Source organism: Scyliorhinus canicula, chromosome 16 (assembly GCF_902713615.1).
Source record: "Scyliorhinus canicula chromosome 16, sScyCan1.1, whole genome shotgun sequence".
Taxonomy (NCBI): Eukaryota; Metazoa; Chordata; class Chondrichthyes; order Carcharhiniformes; family Scyliorhinidae; genus Scyliorhinus; species Scyliorhinus canicula.
Window position 1 is genome coordinate 119,979,946 of NC_052161.1, and position 20,486 is coordinate 120,000,431.

The 20,486-nt window shown below is 49.0% G+C and overlaps 1 protein-coding gene across 2 annotated transcripts in view; it reads left to right on the forward strand.

Moving 5' to 3' along the window:
- Positions 1 to 20,486, forward strand: part of acap3b (ArfGAP with coiled-coil, ankyrin repeat and PH domains 3b) — a 350,744-nt gene that overhangs the window by 225,825 nt on the left and 104,433 nt on the right. For both annotated transcript variants that reach the window (XM_038821954.1, XM_038821953.1), the window contains exon 5: positions 19,573 to 19,631. In XM_038821954.1, coding sequence (XP_038677882.1) covers positions 19,573 to 19,631 — 59 coding nt within the window. The remainder of the gene's footprint in view (positions 1 to 19,572; positions 19,632 to 20,486) is intronic.

Here is a 20,486-nt window from a genome sequence, read left to right on the forward strand (position 1 = left end):
AACCACTCCACAACTAAGTGTAGTAGCCGGTGTAGGAAACACGTCAGCCTGTTTAACAAACAGAAAGGTAATAGCGACCAGACAATCTGCTTCACAGTGATGTTGGTTCAGGCATATTACCCAAAACAAGTAGAGCGTGGCCCAGCAGCACAACTCAGGGTGACCATGTAACCTGGTGGCATTGGATAGTCGAGGGAATCCTCATCTTGCTGATATTCTCTGTGCCTCTCTCTCCCCTCTCCTGCCGTTGTGGATGTTCGGTGGTGAGAGCACCAGGGCCAGCCCAGGGAAGACCCTGCATGAGTGGAGCCTGCCCCAGAACAGCAGCGACAAGCTGTTGAGACTCAAGTGCCAGCCGTCCACCAGGCCGAGGAGGGGGTGTGAAGGTCAGACCACATGGGGTGGGATTCTCCCATACCCGGCGGGGCGGGGGTCCCGGCGGGGCGGAGTGACGTGAACCACTCCGGCGTCGGGCCACCCCATGTGGTGCGGAATCCTCCGCACCTTCAGGGGCTAGGCTGGTGCCGGAGTGGTTTGCGTCCCGCTGGCCGGCATGAAAGGCCTTTGGCGCCGTGCCAGCCAGGGATGAAGGGACTCCGCCGGCCAGCGCGGGTCCGCACATGCGTGGGAGCGTCAGCAGCTGCTGACATCATCCCCGCGCATGCGCAGGGGGGGTTCACCTTCGCGCTGGCCATCGCGGAGGCCTACACGGTGGGCCCTGATCGCGGGCAAGACCACCGTGGGGACACCCGCCGGGGCCAGATTCCCCCCCCCCAGGACCCCGGAGCCCGCCTGCGCCGCCAGATCCCGCCACTAAGGGACCTAGTCCAATTTACGCCTGCGGGACCTGCATAGAACGAGCGGGACTTCGGCCCATCGCGGGTCGGAGAATCGCCGGGCGGAGCCCGCCGCCTGGCGCGGCGCGATTCCCGTCCCCGCCAAATCACCGGCGCCGGAGAATTCGGCAGCCGGCGGGGCCAGGATTCACGCCCCCCCCCGCCCCGCCGATTCTCCGACCCGGCGGGGGTCGGAGAATCCCGCCCGTGTATATTGTCCATGCCTGTCCTTCAAGGAGCTGCCGGACCGCGTGTACCACTGACGACTCCGGTTCACCAGGGAGATGGTGCACCACTTATGCCAGGTGGTGGTGCACCCTGACACACTTCAACACCCCCCCATACCCAAAATCCACCTTCCCTTGAGCCCCTATCCCTGCCCTACCCCTTACCACTTCCACACCTCCTCTTCCCCTAGCCTTCCACTCCTTCCCACTACCACACATCCCCCTCCCCCCTCTGAAGTCTGACTCCTGCCTTTACGATGAAATACCACTGTCTGCCCGGCTGATCCCTGCATGTGTGCTGGCAAGTCCTTCTCATGGGCTCAAATTTGTTAGGGGGGGTTCAGGTTTGTGGAAAATCGGGAGGAAAACTTTCCATTGGAATCATACCTGGCAAAAAGGAAGATGTTGTGGTGATTGACGGTCAATCATCTCAGTTCCAGGACATCGCTGCAGGAGTTCCTTAAGGTAGTGTCCTCGGCCCAGCCATCTTCAGCTGCTTCATCAATGACCTTCCATCATAAGGTGTGAAGAGGGGATGTTGCTGATTATTGCACAATGTCCAGCAAACATTTGGGGTTCTTCAGATAATGAACCAGTCTGTATCCAAATGCAGCAAGTCCTGGACAATATCCAAGCTTGGGCTGACAGGTGGCAAGTAACATTCATGCCAACTCAAGTTCCAGGCAATGACCATCTCCAACAAGAGAGAATCTTTCAATGACATTGCCATCGCTGAATCCCCTACTATCAACATCCTGTGGGTTACCATTGACCAGAACTGAACTGGACTAACCATATAAATACTGTGGTTACAAGAGCTGGTCAGAGGCTAGGAGTCCTGCAGTGAATGACTCACTTCCCGACCACCCAAAGCCTGCCCATCAACTAGTCGGCATAAGTCAGGAGTCTGATGGAATACACTACTGTTGGAGTGCAGCTCCAACAACAGTCAAGAAGCTCAACACCATCCAGGACAAAGCAACCTGCTTGACTGGTACATTTTTCAAAAACATTCACTCCCTCCACCACCAATGAACAGTAGCAACTGTGTGCACCATCTGCAAGATTACCGCAGGAACTCCCCAAGGTTCCTTAGGCAGCACCTTCCAAATGCGCTACCACTACCATCTAGAAGGACATGGGCAGCAGGAACCTGGGAACACCACCACCTGGAAGTTCCCCTCCAAGTTACTCACCATCCTGTCTTGGAATTATATTGCTGTTCCTCAGTCACTGGTTCAAAATCCAGGAACTCCTTCCCTAACAGCACTGCGGGTGTGCCTACAACTCCGGGACTGCAGTGGTTCAGAAAGGCAGCTCACCACCACCTTCTTGAGGGCAACAAGGGATGATAACAAACGCTGGCCTTGTTGGCGAGGTTCACATCCTTTGAATAAGAAATGTGTACACTTTTGAAAATACACACTATACCCTTAGCATGGTTTCTTATGTAATTGTTTGATGTCCTAAGTCTGTCCCCACTGCTGTACTGGTTGGGTACTGATCGCTGAACACAAGCGCTCCTCCAGTCCCTCACCTAAGTGACTGGAGTTCACATGGTGAGCCTTTACAGTGAATATGCATAGGGTGCTTGTTGTTGGATGGATCCTTGTTTAGCCTGACCCTGGGCGGGATTCTCCGACCCCCCGCCGGGTTGGAGAATCGCCTGGGGCCGGCGTCAATCCCGCCCCTGCCGTGTCCCGAATTCTCCGCCCCCCCCCCCCCCCGAGATTCGGCGGGAACGGCGCCACGCCTGTCGGTGGGCCCCCCGTGCCGGTCGGTGGGCCCCCCGTGGTGATTCTCTGGCCGCCGATGGACCGAAGTCCCGCCGCTGACAGGCCTCTCCCGCCGGCGTGGATTAAACCAGCTACCTGACCGGTGCGATTGCCGGCACCAGCGGGCTCCGGTGTCCTTGGGAGGGGGGGGGGGGGGGGGCGTGGGGCGATCTGACCCTGGGAGATGCCCCCATGGTGGCCTGGCCCGAGATCGGGGCCCACCGATCAGCAGGCGGGCCTGTGTCGTGGGGGCACTCTTTTTCTTCCGCCTTCGCCATGGTCTTCGCCATGGCGGGGGCAGAAGAGACCCCCTCCCCTGCACATGCGCCGGTATGACGTCAGCAGCCGCTGACTCTCCGGCGCATGCGCGAACTTACGCCGGCCGGTGAAGTCCTTTCGGCCCCAGCTGGCGTGGCGCCAAAGGCCACTCACGCCAGCCGGCAGAGTGGGAACCACTCCGGCGCGGGCCTAGCCCCTCAATGTGAGGGCTTGGCCTCTAAAGGTGCGGAATTCTCAGCACCTTTGGGGCAGCCCGACGCCGGAGTGGTTCACGCCACTCTGACACGCCGGGACCCCCTGCCCAGCCGGGTAGGGGAGAATCCTGGCCCCTGTCTTTCATTTGATTTCATCATGTAAATGATTTCCATCATTCCCCCCCCCCCCCCCCCCCCCCCCCATGTAGGAAATGTGGCAGGCGATTGGCACAGCAAGCTCCCACAAACTGAAAGGAGGTAATGACCAGTCAAGCCGTTTGAGTGACGCTGGTGTGCCAGGAACCAGGGAATAACGTCCCTACTCTTTATTGTATAGTGCCATGGGATCTTTTCTGTTCACCCGAGAGGGCAAACGTCATCTCTGTTTAAACAACTCATCTGAAAGGCAGCACATCCAACATGGCAGCACTCAGTACGGCACCCCTGGCAGCCTCCACCTTCTGCCCAAGTCACTGAAGTGGGACTTGAACCCACAGCCTTGCGACACCGCGGTGACAGTAAGTCACAGCTAAAACCATTGCTAGATCGGTCGGTCAATGTCACCAAAGGGAGGTTATCATAAAAAGGATCGATGCAGAACAAAGAGATGCAAATGTAGCATTGTTCTGTCTCTAACTGAGGTGGTGGTGAGTGCCTTCCATTGCAGGCCACTGGCTGGAAATTGCTCTGAGGCGACGTTTGCGAAAAGAATGCTCGGTTGTTACAGAGACAAAAAGATACTCGAAACATATTGAAGTTGTTTTATAAAAGTAAACATTGCAGCGGTGTTGCTTCAGGAAGGTTCCCAGGAAATAGTCACTCGCAGCAGGTTCTGTAAACGGAGTGCCAGATCAAGGAGTTGGATGCAGTTTGGGATTAGTGAGAAATTGTGCTGAAACACTGCACAGTCTGTTGCAGTTCTGGCAGTAGTTTGCACGTGTAAAGGGACTGAATTGCTTATTTTTATCTTGCTCTCTGCGGGGCACTTGGAAACTTGTTTGGAAGCCCTCCGATTTGCCCCCGTCCCTGCATCAAATTAATCTTGGCTGTTTGGAGCCGATTCTCTTCACTGTTTTGTTATTTTGTTCTCTGAGCTGTTGTGTGATACCCTCGTTGCCGCAGGCTCTCATGGCCCAGCCTTCTGCCAGCGTGTGGCTCACCGGTTTGCGACTGTGCATATTTAACCCTTGGAGCCCCGGCACTGGCCTTCAATCCTCCTCCTTCTTAGGGTTTTGCGATGATTATAGCATGGGATGGGGGGCTCGTCGTGTCGATGCTGGCTGTCCGTAAGAGCTGCTCTGCTGTTCCCACTCCCCTGTCGTCCCCCCAGATTGTTCTCCCTCAGATAATTACCCAATTTCCTTTTGAAAGCCGTGATTGAACCTGCTTCCATCACACTGTCCGGCCGGCAGTCCAGGCTAGACCCTAACCACTCGCTGCGTAAGATATTTTCTCTCAGATAGCCATTGCTTCTTTTAGCCAATCACCTTCCATCAGCGTCCTCTGGTTCTCCATCCTCATGCCAACAGGAACTGATTCTCCATTTCTACTCTGTCCAGACACTTCTTGATGTTGAACACCTCGATCAAATTTCTTCTCAACTTTCTCTTTTCGAAAAAGCACAGCTGCAGCCCATGTGGTGTCGGTACACCCAGTGCTCCTAGTGAGGGAGTTCCAAGATTCTGACCCAGTGACAGAGGGGGAACAGTGATACAGCTCACCGTCAGGGTGGTGTGTGGCTTGGGGGGGAACGTACCCCATCTGGGGTGGTGTTCCCATCTGTCTGCTGCCCTTGTCCTTCTAGCTGGTGGAGATTGTGGGTTTGGAAGATGCTGTTGAAGGAGCCTCAGTGAGTTGCTGCAGTGCATCTTGTATGTTGTACAAGCTGCTGCCACTGTGCTTCTGTAGTGGAGGGAGTGTATGTTTAAGGTGGTGCATGGGGTGCCAGTCAAGTGGACTGCTCTGCCCTTTTGCCAATCAATGCTCGGAACAGAAGCCTCTCTTTCCTGGAACCATTTGAAAACACTTACAATTTGATGCCATCCAGTTCACAGGTCAAAGACCCACTGGCGGTAGGTTTGGGCTGAGAGATGTTTAGAAAGGCGTTTGCTTTGCAAATCCTCACCACAGATCTTGCACCTACATCTGTTACATTTCGAAGAATTTTAGCGTTAAAGTGATCTGTAGTGGAAACTCCATTTTACTGTCCCCAATACCATGCCGAAGCCGGCTAACGCTGTACATACAGGCTTCCAATCTGGGACATTCCTGCTCGTTTGGACTGAATTCCACATCAGGCAGCACACTTGGTAATTGAGTCACTGAAGAATTTTTCTTAAGTTCACTCTTGGGATATGGTGTCACCCACTAGGCCAGCATTGAGAAGGTGGTAGTGAGCTTGCTTCTTGAACTGTTGCAATCTGTGTGTGTTGGCACACCCCCAGTTCACCTACAGTGATGTTGGAGTTCCAGGATTTTGATCCAGCGACAATGCAGGAGCGGCGATATATTGCCAAGTCAGAAAGGCAGTGGTGTTGTTTCCATGTGCCTGCTCTCCTTGTCCTGCTAAGTGCTCAAGGTCGCGCATTTTTTTGTCTACTTATTAATTTGATTGCCTCCCTATGCTTGTATAAAACTATCAATAGAAGAGTGGCATCCATCACAAAAACAACAAACCTCAAGCATCACATTTCAGTGTACTGCACAGTATTAGAGAGATAGAACAATCTTTATAAACAAGTATAAGAAGAAAAAGAAAGCTGTGATTTTGCTGATCTCCAGAGAAACATATCCTCTGGTAATCCTCAGGATTTGTCCAGGAGGAATTAGATTATAACTGGCTTCAGGATTGAGAATTTGCAACAATTCGACCTCGTGAATTCACAGCCAGATAGCTTCACCTTAACAGCAGAATAATATTCTCCGATAAATATGGTAACATTCCTGACTCGAGGTATGCAGTATATAAATTAACTTTCCTCGATTGTTCTTTTGTATTTATAGTTATATTTAGAGTTTACACAACATAAAACAAAGCTACCATAAAATCAAAAGAGGAACCACCCTTCTCCCACATTGCTCTGTGGGAGCTGCTGAATCGTCATTTCTGAAGGGTTTGGCAAAATGTTTCATGTGTTGGAAAATAGGTCCTGCTGCTGTTTGAGTGCCCTTGAGGGCAGTACAATAAACAGTTCAGACTTGACTGGAACCATGAGTGGGAGATCTCGAGTGGTTTTCTGTCTTGATCTTGAGTCAGCTGCACACAGTGACTAGGAATGCTGTCACACTGAGGTGAATGGCATTGGGGTTGCGGTAAGCTTACCACCCTGCCAGTGGCAACCAGGAAGTGGCAGTCTTGAACAACCACTTTCTGCTGACTTCCCAGAGGGTGTATCTACCACTCCAGTGAAGGCTGCCAATAATCACTCCTGTTCTTACACATTTACTTTCAGAGCTAAAGTCCAACCAGAATCTCCATTAAAATATCCGTCCAATTCCCTTCCTTGCCCTTGTTCTCCGTGGGGCAACACTCCAGAGTCCCCAGTACAAGAAAGCATATGCAGTATATCTTAGTTTTTAAGTCTTTGGTGTTAGGTCTTGTGGCACAGTGGGTGGTGTTCCTGCCTCTGAACAAAGAGCTCCAGGTTCAAGTCTAACCCTCGGACTTGATGGCCAAGGAAGGTGCACTCATAACGCAGCCAAACAGATTGAGGGTCAACTTGTAAATCTTTCCAACATATGCCACTGGCAGGCTGTAAGAGTGGGAGCCTCTACCATCACGATACATAGCTCCAGGCTACAACATGCATGTAAAAGTGTATGTTGCCACAGCAACTCTGACTCCTGAGGGGCCTTTTGGCTCAGTTGGCTGGACAACTGATGTGGACCAGACTTATGTATGAGGTTCGATCCTCGCTCCAGCTGGGGTACATTCGGAACCTGCCTCCTTGCCTGACCCATGGTGAGGTTTATGGCGCTGTGGGTTGGACCTGCCCGTGGGTAGCCAACACAAGAAGAACAAGCATCAGGGGATCGATCCAGGTGTAAAACCCTCGATTCACAACATTGTAAATTTTCCAACACTGATTGGACCTGTTGCTGGAGGTGTGATCACATAACCTCCAGTCTCCAACTCCCCCACCTACCCTCATACTCCTGCCCAACATGTCCGCATTCACAGCGACCCACCTTCCCACACTAATTGGAACAGAAACAGACTCTTCATTAGCAGGCTGACGATTCCTGGCAGCCATTTCTCTTACATCTGAATTTTTATAACAGACGAAAGTACGCAAAGAACATGAACTATGAAATAGAGGCAGAAGTAGGCCAATCGGCCCCTCGAGCCTGCTCCGCCATTGAATAAGATTGTGGCTGATCTTTTTAAAAAGCACAATTTCTTTTAGAACCCTTATTAATTTTCACCTGGGTTGTTTGCAGTGTGTCGGAGATTGGACTTTAATCCCTGGGGTCTCCAGGGCAACCCGACAGCCCAGCAGCAAGTAGTCTATAGGGAGACTTGATCATTCATTCCTAATTGTGGTGAGGCCTTTATGTTTTGTCAGCTGGAGGTGGGCCATGTTTTGCTCAGATTAAACCCAACAGGAAACAGGGCTGGATGACTGATTTTCTTCAAGCCTTCAAGTAAAAGTATTATTCAGTGCATTCCATTATCCATGAGCAACTCTTTGCTTCAGTTTGTCATTCTGACTTGGCATTTCTCTCACACAGCTTCTCCCCTTTCATCTATTGTCTCTTCCGATAGAAGGGGGTGTTAGGCTCCTGACACTCTGGGATCCTCACCACTTGCGCCAACTTTCAGAACCCCAGAAATAACCGAGACAGCAGGGCCCATGCAGCTGCTTGCGAGAAAGGTTCTGGTGGCTGTTGGCAATTCCCTCTGTCAGAGGAAGGGCCAGAGAGAGACCAAAATGTTTGCCAGGCTGGCTCAGCTGTGCCCGCGAGGGCATAGGTAAAACCACCTCCTAACACGGTATACCATTTTTACTGGAGGCATTTGTCGGGCCTCATTTACAACAGCCATCACTAGCACTGTGATGGCCAGCAGCATTATTTAAGCTGCTCGTAATGTCAATGTGCTTTCTCTATTTTATTACGTATCTTAATGGCTGTGAGCATTTCTGACCTACTTCCTGTTGCCATGTATTTTGCCACACTTTGTTCTCTGGGCTATGTGAAAGAACCTATGGGCTGGATTCTTCCGCCCCTCCTGCCACAAAAACGCCATGGGCGAGCTGCGGGCAATGGAGAATTCCATTGACCTCGGGCGGGATTCCCCGGTCGCCGGGCGGATGCAGCCGGAGAATCCCGCTCTCTGTTAAGGAAAGGCTGACTCCAGATTTCTTCTTTGCTCAGTGAGTGAGCAGCAATTAGCTACGATGGAGAGAGATTGGATAGACTGGGGTTGTTTTCCTTGGAGCGGAGGAGACTGAGGGGGAGATGTATATAATTATGAGGGGGGTAGATAGAACAGACAGGAAGAAACCTTCCCTCTAGGTAGAGGAATCAATGACCGGGGGGGGATAGATATAAGATAAGGGGCAGAGGTTTAGAGGGGATGTGAGCAAAAACGTTTTCACCCAGAGGGTGGTGGGAGTCTGCAACTCACTGAAAAGGTGGTAGAGGCAGAGACCCTTGATGTGTTGGGTATGCTGGGTCTGCAAGGACTGCGTTTACCAGAGCAGTGAGAGAGACAGGCTACCAACACTTGTAGAAGTACAACTCTATTTTATTTAACTATGACTGTTAAACATACTTGCACTGTGGGTTGACACTATGTTAAGTTGACTGGAGACCTGAGGCTAACCTGACCAGACTATACTGCTAGCACACGGTAGATGTTCGTGTTGCTGATCACAGGCTCTGGCTGTCTCAGAAGCTGCATCCCGAATGAGCGGGAAAACTAGTGCCCTCTGGCTTTATAGTGGCCGTGTCCTGTCTGGTGATTGGCTGCTGTATTCTGTGTGTTGATTGGTCATTCAAGTGTGTCAGTCAGTGTCTGTCTATGCACCATCATATACTTGTAAGTATTTAGATGTCCACTTGCAATGTCAAGGCATCCGAGGCTATGGGCCAAGTGCTGGAAAATAGGATTAGAATAGTTAGGTGATTGTTTCTGACCAGTGCAGACCCAATGGGCTGAAGGGTCTTTTCTGTGCTGTAGAACCTCTATGGCTCTTTAACAATTGATGTGGGACTGTAGCAACAGGACTGAGTTTATGGAGTTGGACATGTTTATGGCACTGGGTGTACAGAATGCTGAAGCACAGAATCTTGGACATGTGAAGAAAGAAGCAAAGCGGTTAATCAGGAGTCAGACATCTGGTAAAAGTGTTGTCCACATGAGTAATTTTGCAGCATCCACCACAAGCGATGAAAGTTGACTCAGTGGGAAGTCTGGGAAAGTATCGGTTACTCAGGAGTCCTCTGTGGAGTTGGGGAAGGTATGTTTTAAAAAAAGAAAAACATTCCTGGAATTCTGAGCTGTACTTCCAAACCTCTAGTAGTCATTCCCTATGTATAGTTTGCAACGGTGAATGTATAGCAGCATCGAGGCGAGATCAGCCTTTCTTTGATGCCTCGGAAAGAACACATTTCTGGGACTCCTGTTAATTTCGGTCAACATTCAGAGGTAACCATTAGGCTGCTTTGGGCATGAAGGAAATGTTTCAAAGGCTGAAGTGTTAACCAGAATATTCTGGGGATTCTGAAGATCCCACCATCGGCCAATGACATGCTGGCTCCTCCACTAGAAAACATGCTGGGGGGAGGAGCAAATAATCCTGTCCTCGCACTTGTTCATTCATAGTTCAGCAGTACTGTTATCACCTTGATTTACATATCATCGATTCCTCGTTGCTATTGTAGGACTGAGTTTAATGTTTGCAATAATGGTTACGCCCGCTGGCTGGAGAAACCGGCCTCCATCGAGGAAGGCCCATCGCGCCTTCCCCAGTATTCTGGTTCCCAGGAGTGGAGATCCCATCCCCAGGAGCTGCCAGCAAAGCTAAGGGGACAGGGCAGAGGTACTCGACTGATTGCTTAGTGGGTTCAAAGAGCCAGCACAGGCCGAAGGGACTGAATGGTCTCCTTCCATGTTGCATCATTCTATGATTATTTGAAATTGGAACAGGAATCTATCTCTGACAATCCACGGGTATAGGTCACAAATCATTGAAGGCGTCAGGACAGGGTGGGAAGATGATCAAAAGCATACAGAACCTTGGGCTAAATAATTAGAGGCAGAAAGTGGAATTTTCTAACCCATCCCACCAGTGGGATCAGAAGGTGACGACCCCCCCACTGTGGTGGGTGGGTTTCCCTAGCAGCGGGGTGTGGAGGACCATGCAGAGAAAGCCGTAGCCATCAGCAGGCCACAGGAAGATAACGCCAACAGCTAATGGCGAGCTGCCTCTGCATCGGAAAACACCCTGCGGGGGAGGGGGGAAACATCCTGCCCATAGGCCACAATCAAGAAGTTGCGATAAACCTTTCTCAAATATTGGTTCAACTGCAACTATTGTATTGTGATCTATTTAGGGCACCACACTTTGGAAAGGACGTGAAGGCCTTGACGGGGATGCAGAAAGAATTGAGCGGAACAGATCCAGGAATTAGGGACTTAATTTATGTGCGGTGGAGGCACATTCAGTTATGGCTTCCAACAGTGAATTGCTCAGGCAGAGACTCTGGATGGATATGACATGCCAAATGGCCTCCTTCTGTGCACTAACCAGTCAATGATTCTATCCCATAATTCTTTGCTCTTACTCTTTGTTGGCACAGGGAGCTGCATCCCACAACATTCTGAAGTGTTTTAACCACAACACATACCAGTGGTTGGCATGGTCAAAGAAGAAAAACTATGTATATTAATTAGGATTTTGTTTATCGGTGTGATAGCGCGGCCCCTTTAAGGGGGCGGGCTCCACAAACCAAGTGACCGGCTTGGGGCCAATCGAGCGGGAGTGCGCAAACCCCGGCCAATAAGGAGTTTGTTGGGGCCCTGGGATCAGGACCCCGGGCAGTGTGGACCCTAGAGCGGAGGTGTTATGACTATTGTATAGTGTTCTGTGCCTGTTACTTAACTGTCTTTGCCTTTCATGAATAAACCCCTTGGTTAACTACTGGAAGCCTCCAGTGTATGTCTTAAGCCACCACAATCAGACTCTTCCAAGGCTTGGGTTGGGGTGGGGTGTCTGTGTGTGCCCCCCCCTCCCCCTCCATCCAGGATGGTCTCCCCGGGGAGCTGAAGATGTTCGGCAGTTGCCCTTGTGCAGTTTGTTGTGTGGCAAAATTGTTAGTGAAGATTTTTTTTGTTCACTCTAACATCGCCACTACCCACTGAGATATCCCTCTGGCTGTTGTTGCTCCAACACACGGATGTCCAAAGCAGAGTAGCACCAGTTCAAGTAAAAGTAGGTGCGCAATATAAATGTGTATTCTACTCTCAGAAATGATATTGTAACTCACGATCCCAGGGTATTATGTCTGCTGATATCACTATTGTTCTCGACTCCAGCAATGCCAAGAGAAACATTCTTCTATTTAGCCCCAGGACAAACTTGGAGAGGTCTGAAATGTACTGAGTGAAAGGGTGATGAAAGCAGATTCAATAGCAACCTTCAAAAGGCAATTTGATAAACGTGCAGGGCTCTGCGAAAAGAAAAGGCAGTGGGATTAATTGGAAGGCTCTCTCACAAGGCTGCTGTTAGCACGATGGGCTGAATGGCCTCGTCCAGTGCTGTCTGATTCCAAGATGATTCCAGAATTTTATGATTCCACGTAACTAAATTACCGCGGGGGAATGTGAAGTTGGAAGCAATATCTCCCAAATATGTACACTATAACGCACGTAATCCTGCAGGCGTTTGCCGTTCAGCACTGGTAACCCGATTATCCAGAAGATGTGGTGTTGGATTACTCGTGTCCTGCAGCACAGTCATTGTTGCTTGGACCATGTTTTCCTTCCGAGCCAGCAGTCACCTGGTGGACAATCACAGTGAAATATCTTTGCCCTAAATTTTAAATAAAAATTTAGAGTACCCAATTATTTTTTCCAATTAAGGGGCAATTTAGCGTGGCCAATCCACCTATCCTGCACATCTTTTTGGGTTGTGGGGGCGAAACCCACGCAGACACGGGAAGAACGTGCAAACTCCTCACGGACAGTGACCCAGGGCCGGGATTCGAACCCGGGTCCTCAGCGCCATAGGCAGCAATGCTAACCACTGTGCCACCGTGCTGCCTTCTTTGCCCTAATAATGCACAATGCAGAGCAGCAGTGTGAATCAACACACTTTACTTGTGGGCTGCTTGCCAGCTGCAAATCTAATGTTACCGTTGGCAAGCTGCCCACTGGCACCTTTCCAGTTTGAGGGACACCAACAAAATATTGTCATAATTAAGGAACGTTTAATGATTACAAGTGAAATATGTCTGGCTCTCGTATATTCGCCGCGTTTACCGGTTTCAGAATCACTCTAGTTTTATCTGTACAAATATTAGTTATACCAGTTTTATGCATATTTCTTTTCTATATACCAGATTACAGGCAGGCTCTGCATATACCAATGTTATGTCAACTAACTTTACCATTATCTGCAATGCCATCGAACTGGATTTACACACATGCTAGTCTTATGAAATCTTTCCATTTGTATTCTGACTGCTTTGAGATGAATGCAAGCATTCCTTTTTTTCCCAATTAAGGGGCAATTTAGAGTGGCCAATCCACCTACCCTGCACATCTTTAGGTTGTGGGGGTGAGACCCACGCAGACACGGGGAGAATGTGCAAACTCCACACGGCAGTGACCCGGGGCCAGGATCGAACCTAGGTCCTCGGCACCATGAGGTAGCAGTGCGCACCGTGCCGCCCCCTAAGGCGATAGTCTTTTAGATTGTTTTATACCGGTACCTTGGACTTTAGTGATTTGTGTAGACAAAGGAACGGCCAATCTTTTGACTTCTCATTGCAATACATAGAACATATATACAGTGCAGAAGGAGGCCTTTTGACCCATTGAGTCTGCACCGACCCACTTAAGCCCTCACTTCCACCCTATCCCCGTAACCCAATAACCCCTCCTAACCTTTTTGGAAACTAAGGGCAATTTAGCATGACCAATCTACTTAACCTGCACGTCTTTGGACTGTGGGAGGAAACCGGAGCACCCGGAGGAAACCCATGCAGACACGGGTAGAAAGTGCAGAATCCGCACAGACAGTGACCCAGCGGGGAATCGAACCTGGGACCCTGGCGCTGTGAAGCCACAGTGCTAGCCATTGTGCTACCGTGCTGCCCTTTAATGTAGCAAATGTTTTTTTCTTCTTTTTTTTTCAAATTTAGTGTAACCAATTAATATTTTCCAATGAAGGGGCACTGTGCTGCCCTAATGTAGCAAATGTGACGAGATGATGGCTTTCTGTGGAATGGAGGGGTTTCAAAACTTTATGAAAATGATACATCTCATTAAATAAAGAAATGGAAAGAATTGAAAGAGTGTGAAACTGCAACTGGGTGCAGTTTGTGTGACTGTGCTTCTCAGTATGAGAGACAGCGTGGTAGAAATTACATTTCCGTTCAAGATACTGAACTTTTGTCAAACGACTTCCCTCTGAAACAGAATGCTACTTCTACAAAGACAAGCCAAGCGACATCAATTCCATTCACCTGGGAGGATCTGGGCTGCATCATACTTCTGGTTAAAGGAACAGAGTTACTGTTGATCTCTCTTTCCTGCCTGATCTTGTCTTGTCCTCTAATGGCACATGGTAGTCCTTGAAAAGAGATTGGCGGGGTCCATTAGGGCTTAACATGCTGGGATAGGCCACCCCACAATATGCCTTTTGAAGGAACCAATTCTTCATCTGGCTCCTGCCATTAACTTGACTGCTAGTATATTGTGTATGATGCTACCATGGCATCTGCCTTACAAAACAGGTGCCCCGGTTGTGGCTGCATCCCGACCATATATATACCTGGGGAAGTTGCCATCCTTAAATTATCCATCAAATAATACCTTCAGTCAGCAAAAACACTGTGTTGCTGTTGAGGACATTTGCAGCGACAGAAATTGATCTCATCCACGCATTTCACCCAGTGTGTATAATCCCGACAGTGCAGAAGAAGGCCATTCGGCCCATCGGGCCTACACCGACCCTCTAAGGAAGAATCCAACCTGGGCCCACTCCCCCTCCCTATCCTCACAATGTCACCTAAACTGCACACCTTTGGACTGTGGGAGAAAACCAGAGCTCCCGGAGGGAACCCACGCGGACACGGGGAAAAAGTGCAAACTCCACACAGACCGTCGCCCAAGGCCAGAACCCGGGTCCCTGGCGCTGTGAGGCAGCAGTGCTAACCACTGTGCCACCGTGCCGCCCAGTCCTTAGAGTCAATCACATTGCAGTAGGTCTGGAGCCATACATAATCCAGACTGGGTAAGGATGACCGGTTCTGTTCCCAGAAGGGTTTTAGTGAAACCTGGTGGGCATTTACGGCGTCCAGGAGTTTAGTGATCAATATGAATGAGATGGGCCTTTTTAATGAATTAATTGAACTCAAATTCCCCCAGCTGCCTGGTGGGATTTGAACTCTTGGCTGGATTTCACACACACCATCGGGTCTTGTTTCTGGCGGTGGGGGAGGCCAGTTAAGATATGATGCATGGCGAGTCCACCACATTTCCGTCTACCCCCAACCCGGTCCCCATAAAATGGCAGGCAGCCCGCTCACCATTTAAAAACAAACAATAAGCTGACAATTGAGCTTGTTACCAAGCCAACTGACCCAAATATTATGCTGCCCGTGGCATAATACAGTCGGCTTGAACAAGCGGGTGCGAGGGAGAAGACCATTTCTAAAACATCTTTGGAAAAGGTGGGGTTGGAAGGGGGGCAGGGGGGCACATCTCCTGGGAGATAGGGTGAACCCCTACCACCCCCCTTGTTCCTCTCCACCCGGCCTCCAAACTCCCTATATCCCCCCCCCCCCCCCCCCCCCCCCCCCCGAAGTCCTCCAGATCCTTCTGCATCCAAAATCCGCGACTTACCTGGGTCCAAATGCCATGGCTGTCTTCACTAAACCTCCTTGCAGAACCAGCAGTGCCCACATTCCTTTCAATGCCCATTCCCTAGTTGTGGTGCTGGTAGGTCTTTTCTTTGACTCCAGTCATTCAACTGATGCTTATCTCATGATGGTGTTGGGTAGGAACTTCCAAGATTAATGTGAACATCAGAATGGTGTGTGATATGGAGTGGGCCTATTCTGGTGATTTCCTGCCCTTTTTAACAGTGGTAATCTTGGGGACTTGCTGCAGGGCAGTTTGTAGGTTGTACAGTCTGCACTAGGGGATGGAGGGTGGTGAGGGGATGGTGTACGGAGGGAATGGGTATTGAGTTGAGCGGACGTGACGACCATGTAGTTGGTTTGTCCTGGACAGCATCGTCAATCCAGACGAGTGGGCATCCATTAGACTGCTGAGCTTTCTAGAGGGGGAAAGGTGTTTCTTGTGGAGTCAGGAGGTGGGCCATTCAACACAGATTTATGCTCACAGGTAACCGCTGTGAGCCGCAATCTGCCCACCTTGCACTTTGTCTCCCGGCTTCAATTGGTTTTGGAGTTCTGCAGTGGCCCAATGTTCCCTCTTGGACACAAGCCAGGAACTGAAACCAGCTGTGGGGTTCACATATCCCCTAAGTCTGGGGTATCCAGTGATTGCAGCCCCTCACCCTGCCGGCTCTTTTTCACATCACCCCATAGCCTTTTTGAATGACTTTCACTTCATGAATACACAGCTGAATGCAGATGGGAATGCAACAGGCATTATGGTTAAACCTCATCAGCTGCATTGAGTCATACTTGTCATTTCTTTCAGTTGCCCTGGATATCAGTGCTGTTCTTCGTGTCAATGACACGCCACATCTGCTGTTAGCAAGTTCTCCTCTGACCTTGCCCCTCGCCTGAGGTGTGGTGATCATCAAAGGGGAAAACAGCCTATGGTCATTTGGGGCGATGATAACTTTACCTTTACCCCTGACTATTTATTTTAATTTTAAGGGTGTGTGTGCAACAACCCTCATGGGTGTTTATTACCCGCAGTCATTTTGTTGTCCAGTTGACTTGCAATCTGTTAAAGGTCTTCAACTTGAGTGATTGTAAAGTAGCCCAGTCCATTCTATGTACTGTATCCCTCCATGGTTAGAATCATCGCAGAGTGTTATGGATGTATCTAACTGTCAAGGTGATGGATGTGATAAACAGTTGCAATCCAGAAATTGTGTAAATAAAGGCAGCTGGGTTTATGCGGGTAATTTTCTGCCAATACTGGATATAAATCAGGAAGATTTCAAGCCTAATCCATAACGCTTATTTAGACAAACCCGCGCAGGATGACAATAGGAATATTCTAACTAGCCTCAGTGCCCCTGGTTCAGGTGAAGAGAAACACCAGGCAGAGTTCTCAGTCCTGAATGCCATTGAGTGACTTCTGCAGGAAAGCCTGCGTGCGAGGGCGATGGTGAGAGAGGAGAAAGCAGCTGTGAATTCCAACCCCTCCCCATCCCACCCCACCCCACCCCTCCGCCACCCCGTGGGAGAATGGCCTGCCAACACTCACGGCCTGGACCCCACATCAAGAATGGTCGGTTTGATGAGGGATTGGATGGTGGCCAGTGCCTGTGGATTTGTACCCGGCATGAGTCAATCCCTTCGGGGGTGGAGGGGAACAGAGGGGAGTGGGCCAGATCAAATTTCCGTTAATTGCTTATATCTGCGATAGTGCTATTAATACCACAGGCACTGGAGGTGCTGACTAACAGTCTGGAGAGGAAATGGTAGTGGATTTCATTTATCATCAATTTGGCTCCGATATAATATCACATGTGTTACTACACTGCCAAATATTTATTACATATCTGGCAGAATCTGTCTGGCCTTATGCATTGACGCATTTGCTTCAATCATCTTCATTCTCACAATAAATATTAATGCATAATTCTATAATCCTGACGGATTTAAGTATCAGCTGCTTATGTTTTGTTGTTTATCCTGATTCCCAGCCCTTTTTCAGAAATGTACAAAGAGGATTCCTTCCCTTAAATTTTTCCGTAACTATTGGAGTAACAATGTAATTTCTTTGCATCTGGGGAGCATGTGAGGGTTACTGAGCATCATTCCTTCGTGCACAGTTCCCACACTTGGAGGAATGGAAATATGACTCCGAGAAACTGACTCCAAGACTGTGATAAATGGATCACTGTCTGAACCATGGCTTGTAATCCAAGGGATTATAGAGAAAAAGTTTTGGATGAGCAGTGCTGGTCGGACGTATTCCTGGACGTTTGATCACATGTCACGTGATCATGTGACATTTGGGATGGCGAAAATGGAGAGGGATTTTTATTTTAAGGAGGTGTTATGGTGACCCTCATAGGCATCGAGTACTTTTGACGGCCTAGTGTTTTGAGATAGGACAGGCACCTGGAAGTCACTAGTGGTACTATTCTGTACCAGAACACGCCTCTGCATTCCTGCTGTGGGCCTCAACCATGGGTACCTGACTCTTGTAACGGAAGGAGGACATTTTCTACTGTGCACACATCCATGAGAAGGAAAAAGTGCACAACATTAAAATGAGTGTTTGGTGTTTGGGTTGACCTTGTGAGACGAAGAGAGATCCATCTAGAGGAAAGAGTCTTAAAGTAAAAGTTTCCTGAGAGTGCGGTAGCTCAGCCACCACTTCAATAAGCTTAGAAAAATGATTGCTTTAAACATTGACATTCATTCTGTTGCATTTTACATATAACTGAAAATTTTAATTTATAATAATAAACTCCCAAGACTGGACAAAACCCGAGTGGACCTCATTGTTTCTTGTGTGTGGCCACTTTGACAGCCTGAGCACAATTCCTTGTCGATTGGCACAGATTGGTGACCAGTAGAGGGCATGAAAAGGGACGAGGTGACTTCAGCAAGAAAGGTCCAATAACCAATCCTGGAGCATCGTGGGTGGGTCTTTGCCCAGTGAGAAAGAGAGTTGGGGAACTGCAGCATCTTTTATCGTGGCCACAAGGCACAGGATGTCAGCAGCGCTGCCTGGGAGATTAACCCTCCATCCAGGGCAGTTAGCAACCTTCAAATGTTTTAACTTGGCAGCATCATCATATAATTTTATAAAGTTCTAATGGATGTGTGTGCCACCTGCTCTATGCCACCATGTATTGTGTGTGGAGACATAAATGGGAGCAGGAGTAAGCCATTCAGCCCTTCGACTCCACCTCACCATTCAATTAAATCATGGCTGACTGTTGACTTCAACACCATTTTCTGGCTTTATCACTGATGTTTTTAATATTTGGAAATCTATCGATCTCAGTCTTGTACATACTCTTTTTTTGTATTTTTTTTCTTTTAACAAATTTTAGAGTACCCAATTCATTTTTCCAATTAAGGGGCAATTTAGCATGGCCAATCCACCTACCCTGCACATCTTTGGGTTGTGGGGGTGAGATCCACGCAGACACGGGGAGAATGTGTGAACTCCACACGGACAGTGACCCAGAGACGGGATCGAACACGGGTCCTCAGTGCTGTGAGGCTGCTTTGCTAGCCGCTGTGCCACCGGGCAACATACTCAATGACTGAATTTCCACAGCCTCTGGCACAGAGAATTCCACCCTCTGAGTGAAGGGGTTCCTCCTCATTTCAGTCCCAAATGACCCGACCCTTAGACTTGGAAGACTGATCCCTGTGCGAAGCAGGCCTAGCTTCAACCACAGTCAATGTGGCAAAAGTGGAGGTAGTGAAGGGCGGAGTGGGGGGGCGCACAGAAAATCCCACCCATCACTGATTCCAGCATGTTATTACTGTCCAATGGGCCCCGGGATAAGGATCGCAAGTTTTTTCTAACCACGCTCGAGGCTTGATTAACCTGAACCTGTGGCAGTTAGTTCTGTGCTCTTACTCTGTGTCAAATGCGGCGTTTGAAGATATATAAAAGCGAGTTCTTGATCTGGCACGCACAGAGGGGAGTGACACCCAGCAAGTGCACCTCAGGAGATGACTGGCGCACACACACGCACTCCTGTTTTATTTCCTGAGATCTGTGGGCTGCTGGAGTACCAGATCACAAGGTCACCTCTTCAGATTAAACTCTCGAGGTGGTCCTCATTATAAGATAGGAGATGCTGTTGCAGTAAAGCCCAGATGGTAACGATTGTCCCTTTTCTCATTGCAGATTCTCTCCGACCAAGCTCAGAGGTCTGTCAGGTTGCAGCTGAATAACTTTGTAAAAGAGTAAGTACGCCAGTAACATTCCTGGTAACCTCTGCCTGGACATTGCTTGCCCCTGAATGAAATGAATTAAAATGAAGTGGCCCAGTTCATGGATTCACAGCTGTGCTTGTTCTTTTTTTTTATAAAAAGCATTTTGATGGGCAGAACAGATAACAGGAAGTAGTGGTGGAGAGAAATATGGACTATGTATACAGCTGGCAAGTTCCACACACAGCTCAGTGTCAGGACGGCTTGATATATACAGATCTATGTACAGCATTCCTTTCGATCTTGTGTTTTTATCTGCCAGCTTCGGACAAGATCCCATCTCCTCAAGAAGATTAAAAAAGAGAGAACCTATAAATTGAATAAAGGCAGGAAATGCACAGAATTTGAAAAAGAACGTGATTGGTCGCAAAAGAAAAATCAGTACTTAAATCACGCTTTTTCATAGGCCCAGTATGTCACAAAGCACTGTACAGTCAATGAAGTGCTTTCCATGTCGTTGTACTATAGGTAGTCACACATTAGTTTAATCATGAGAACCAACCAATGACCCCCTCAGTGGTGAATTCTATATCAACGTAGGGATTGGAGGGGGTGATTCCCTGGAGAGTCATAACACTCACTGGTTGAGGTATCGTGGGGGATAAGGCAAGGCCACCATCCTCCAATGGCCGCTCTTCAACTGGATCACCCAACAATAGAATCAGTCCATTGACGAGAGAGTCAATCTGCAAGGTGGTTTTTGTAGGTGAGCAGGAACTGCCGTGAGTGAAGTTTTGCTTGATACCATCAAGTAGCTCCACCTTTATTGTTCTATGGCAGATTATGAACAGTACTATTTAATTACAGCGCAAATGTTCCCAAAGGGTG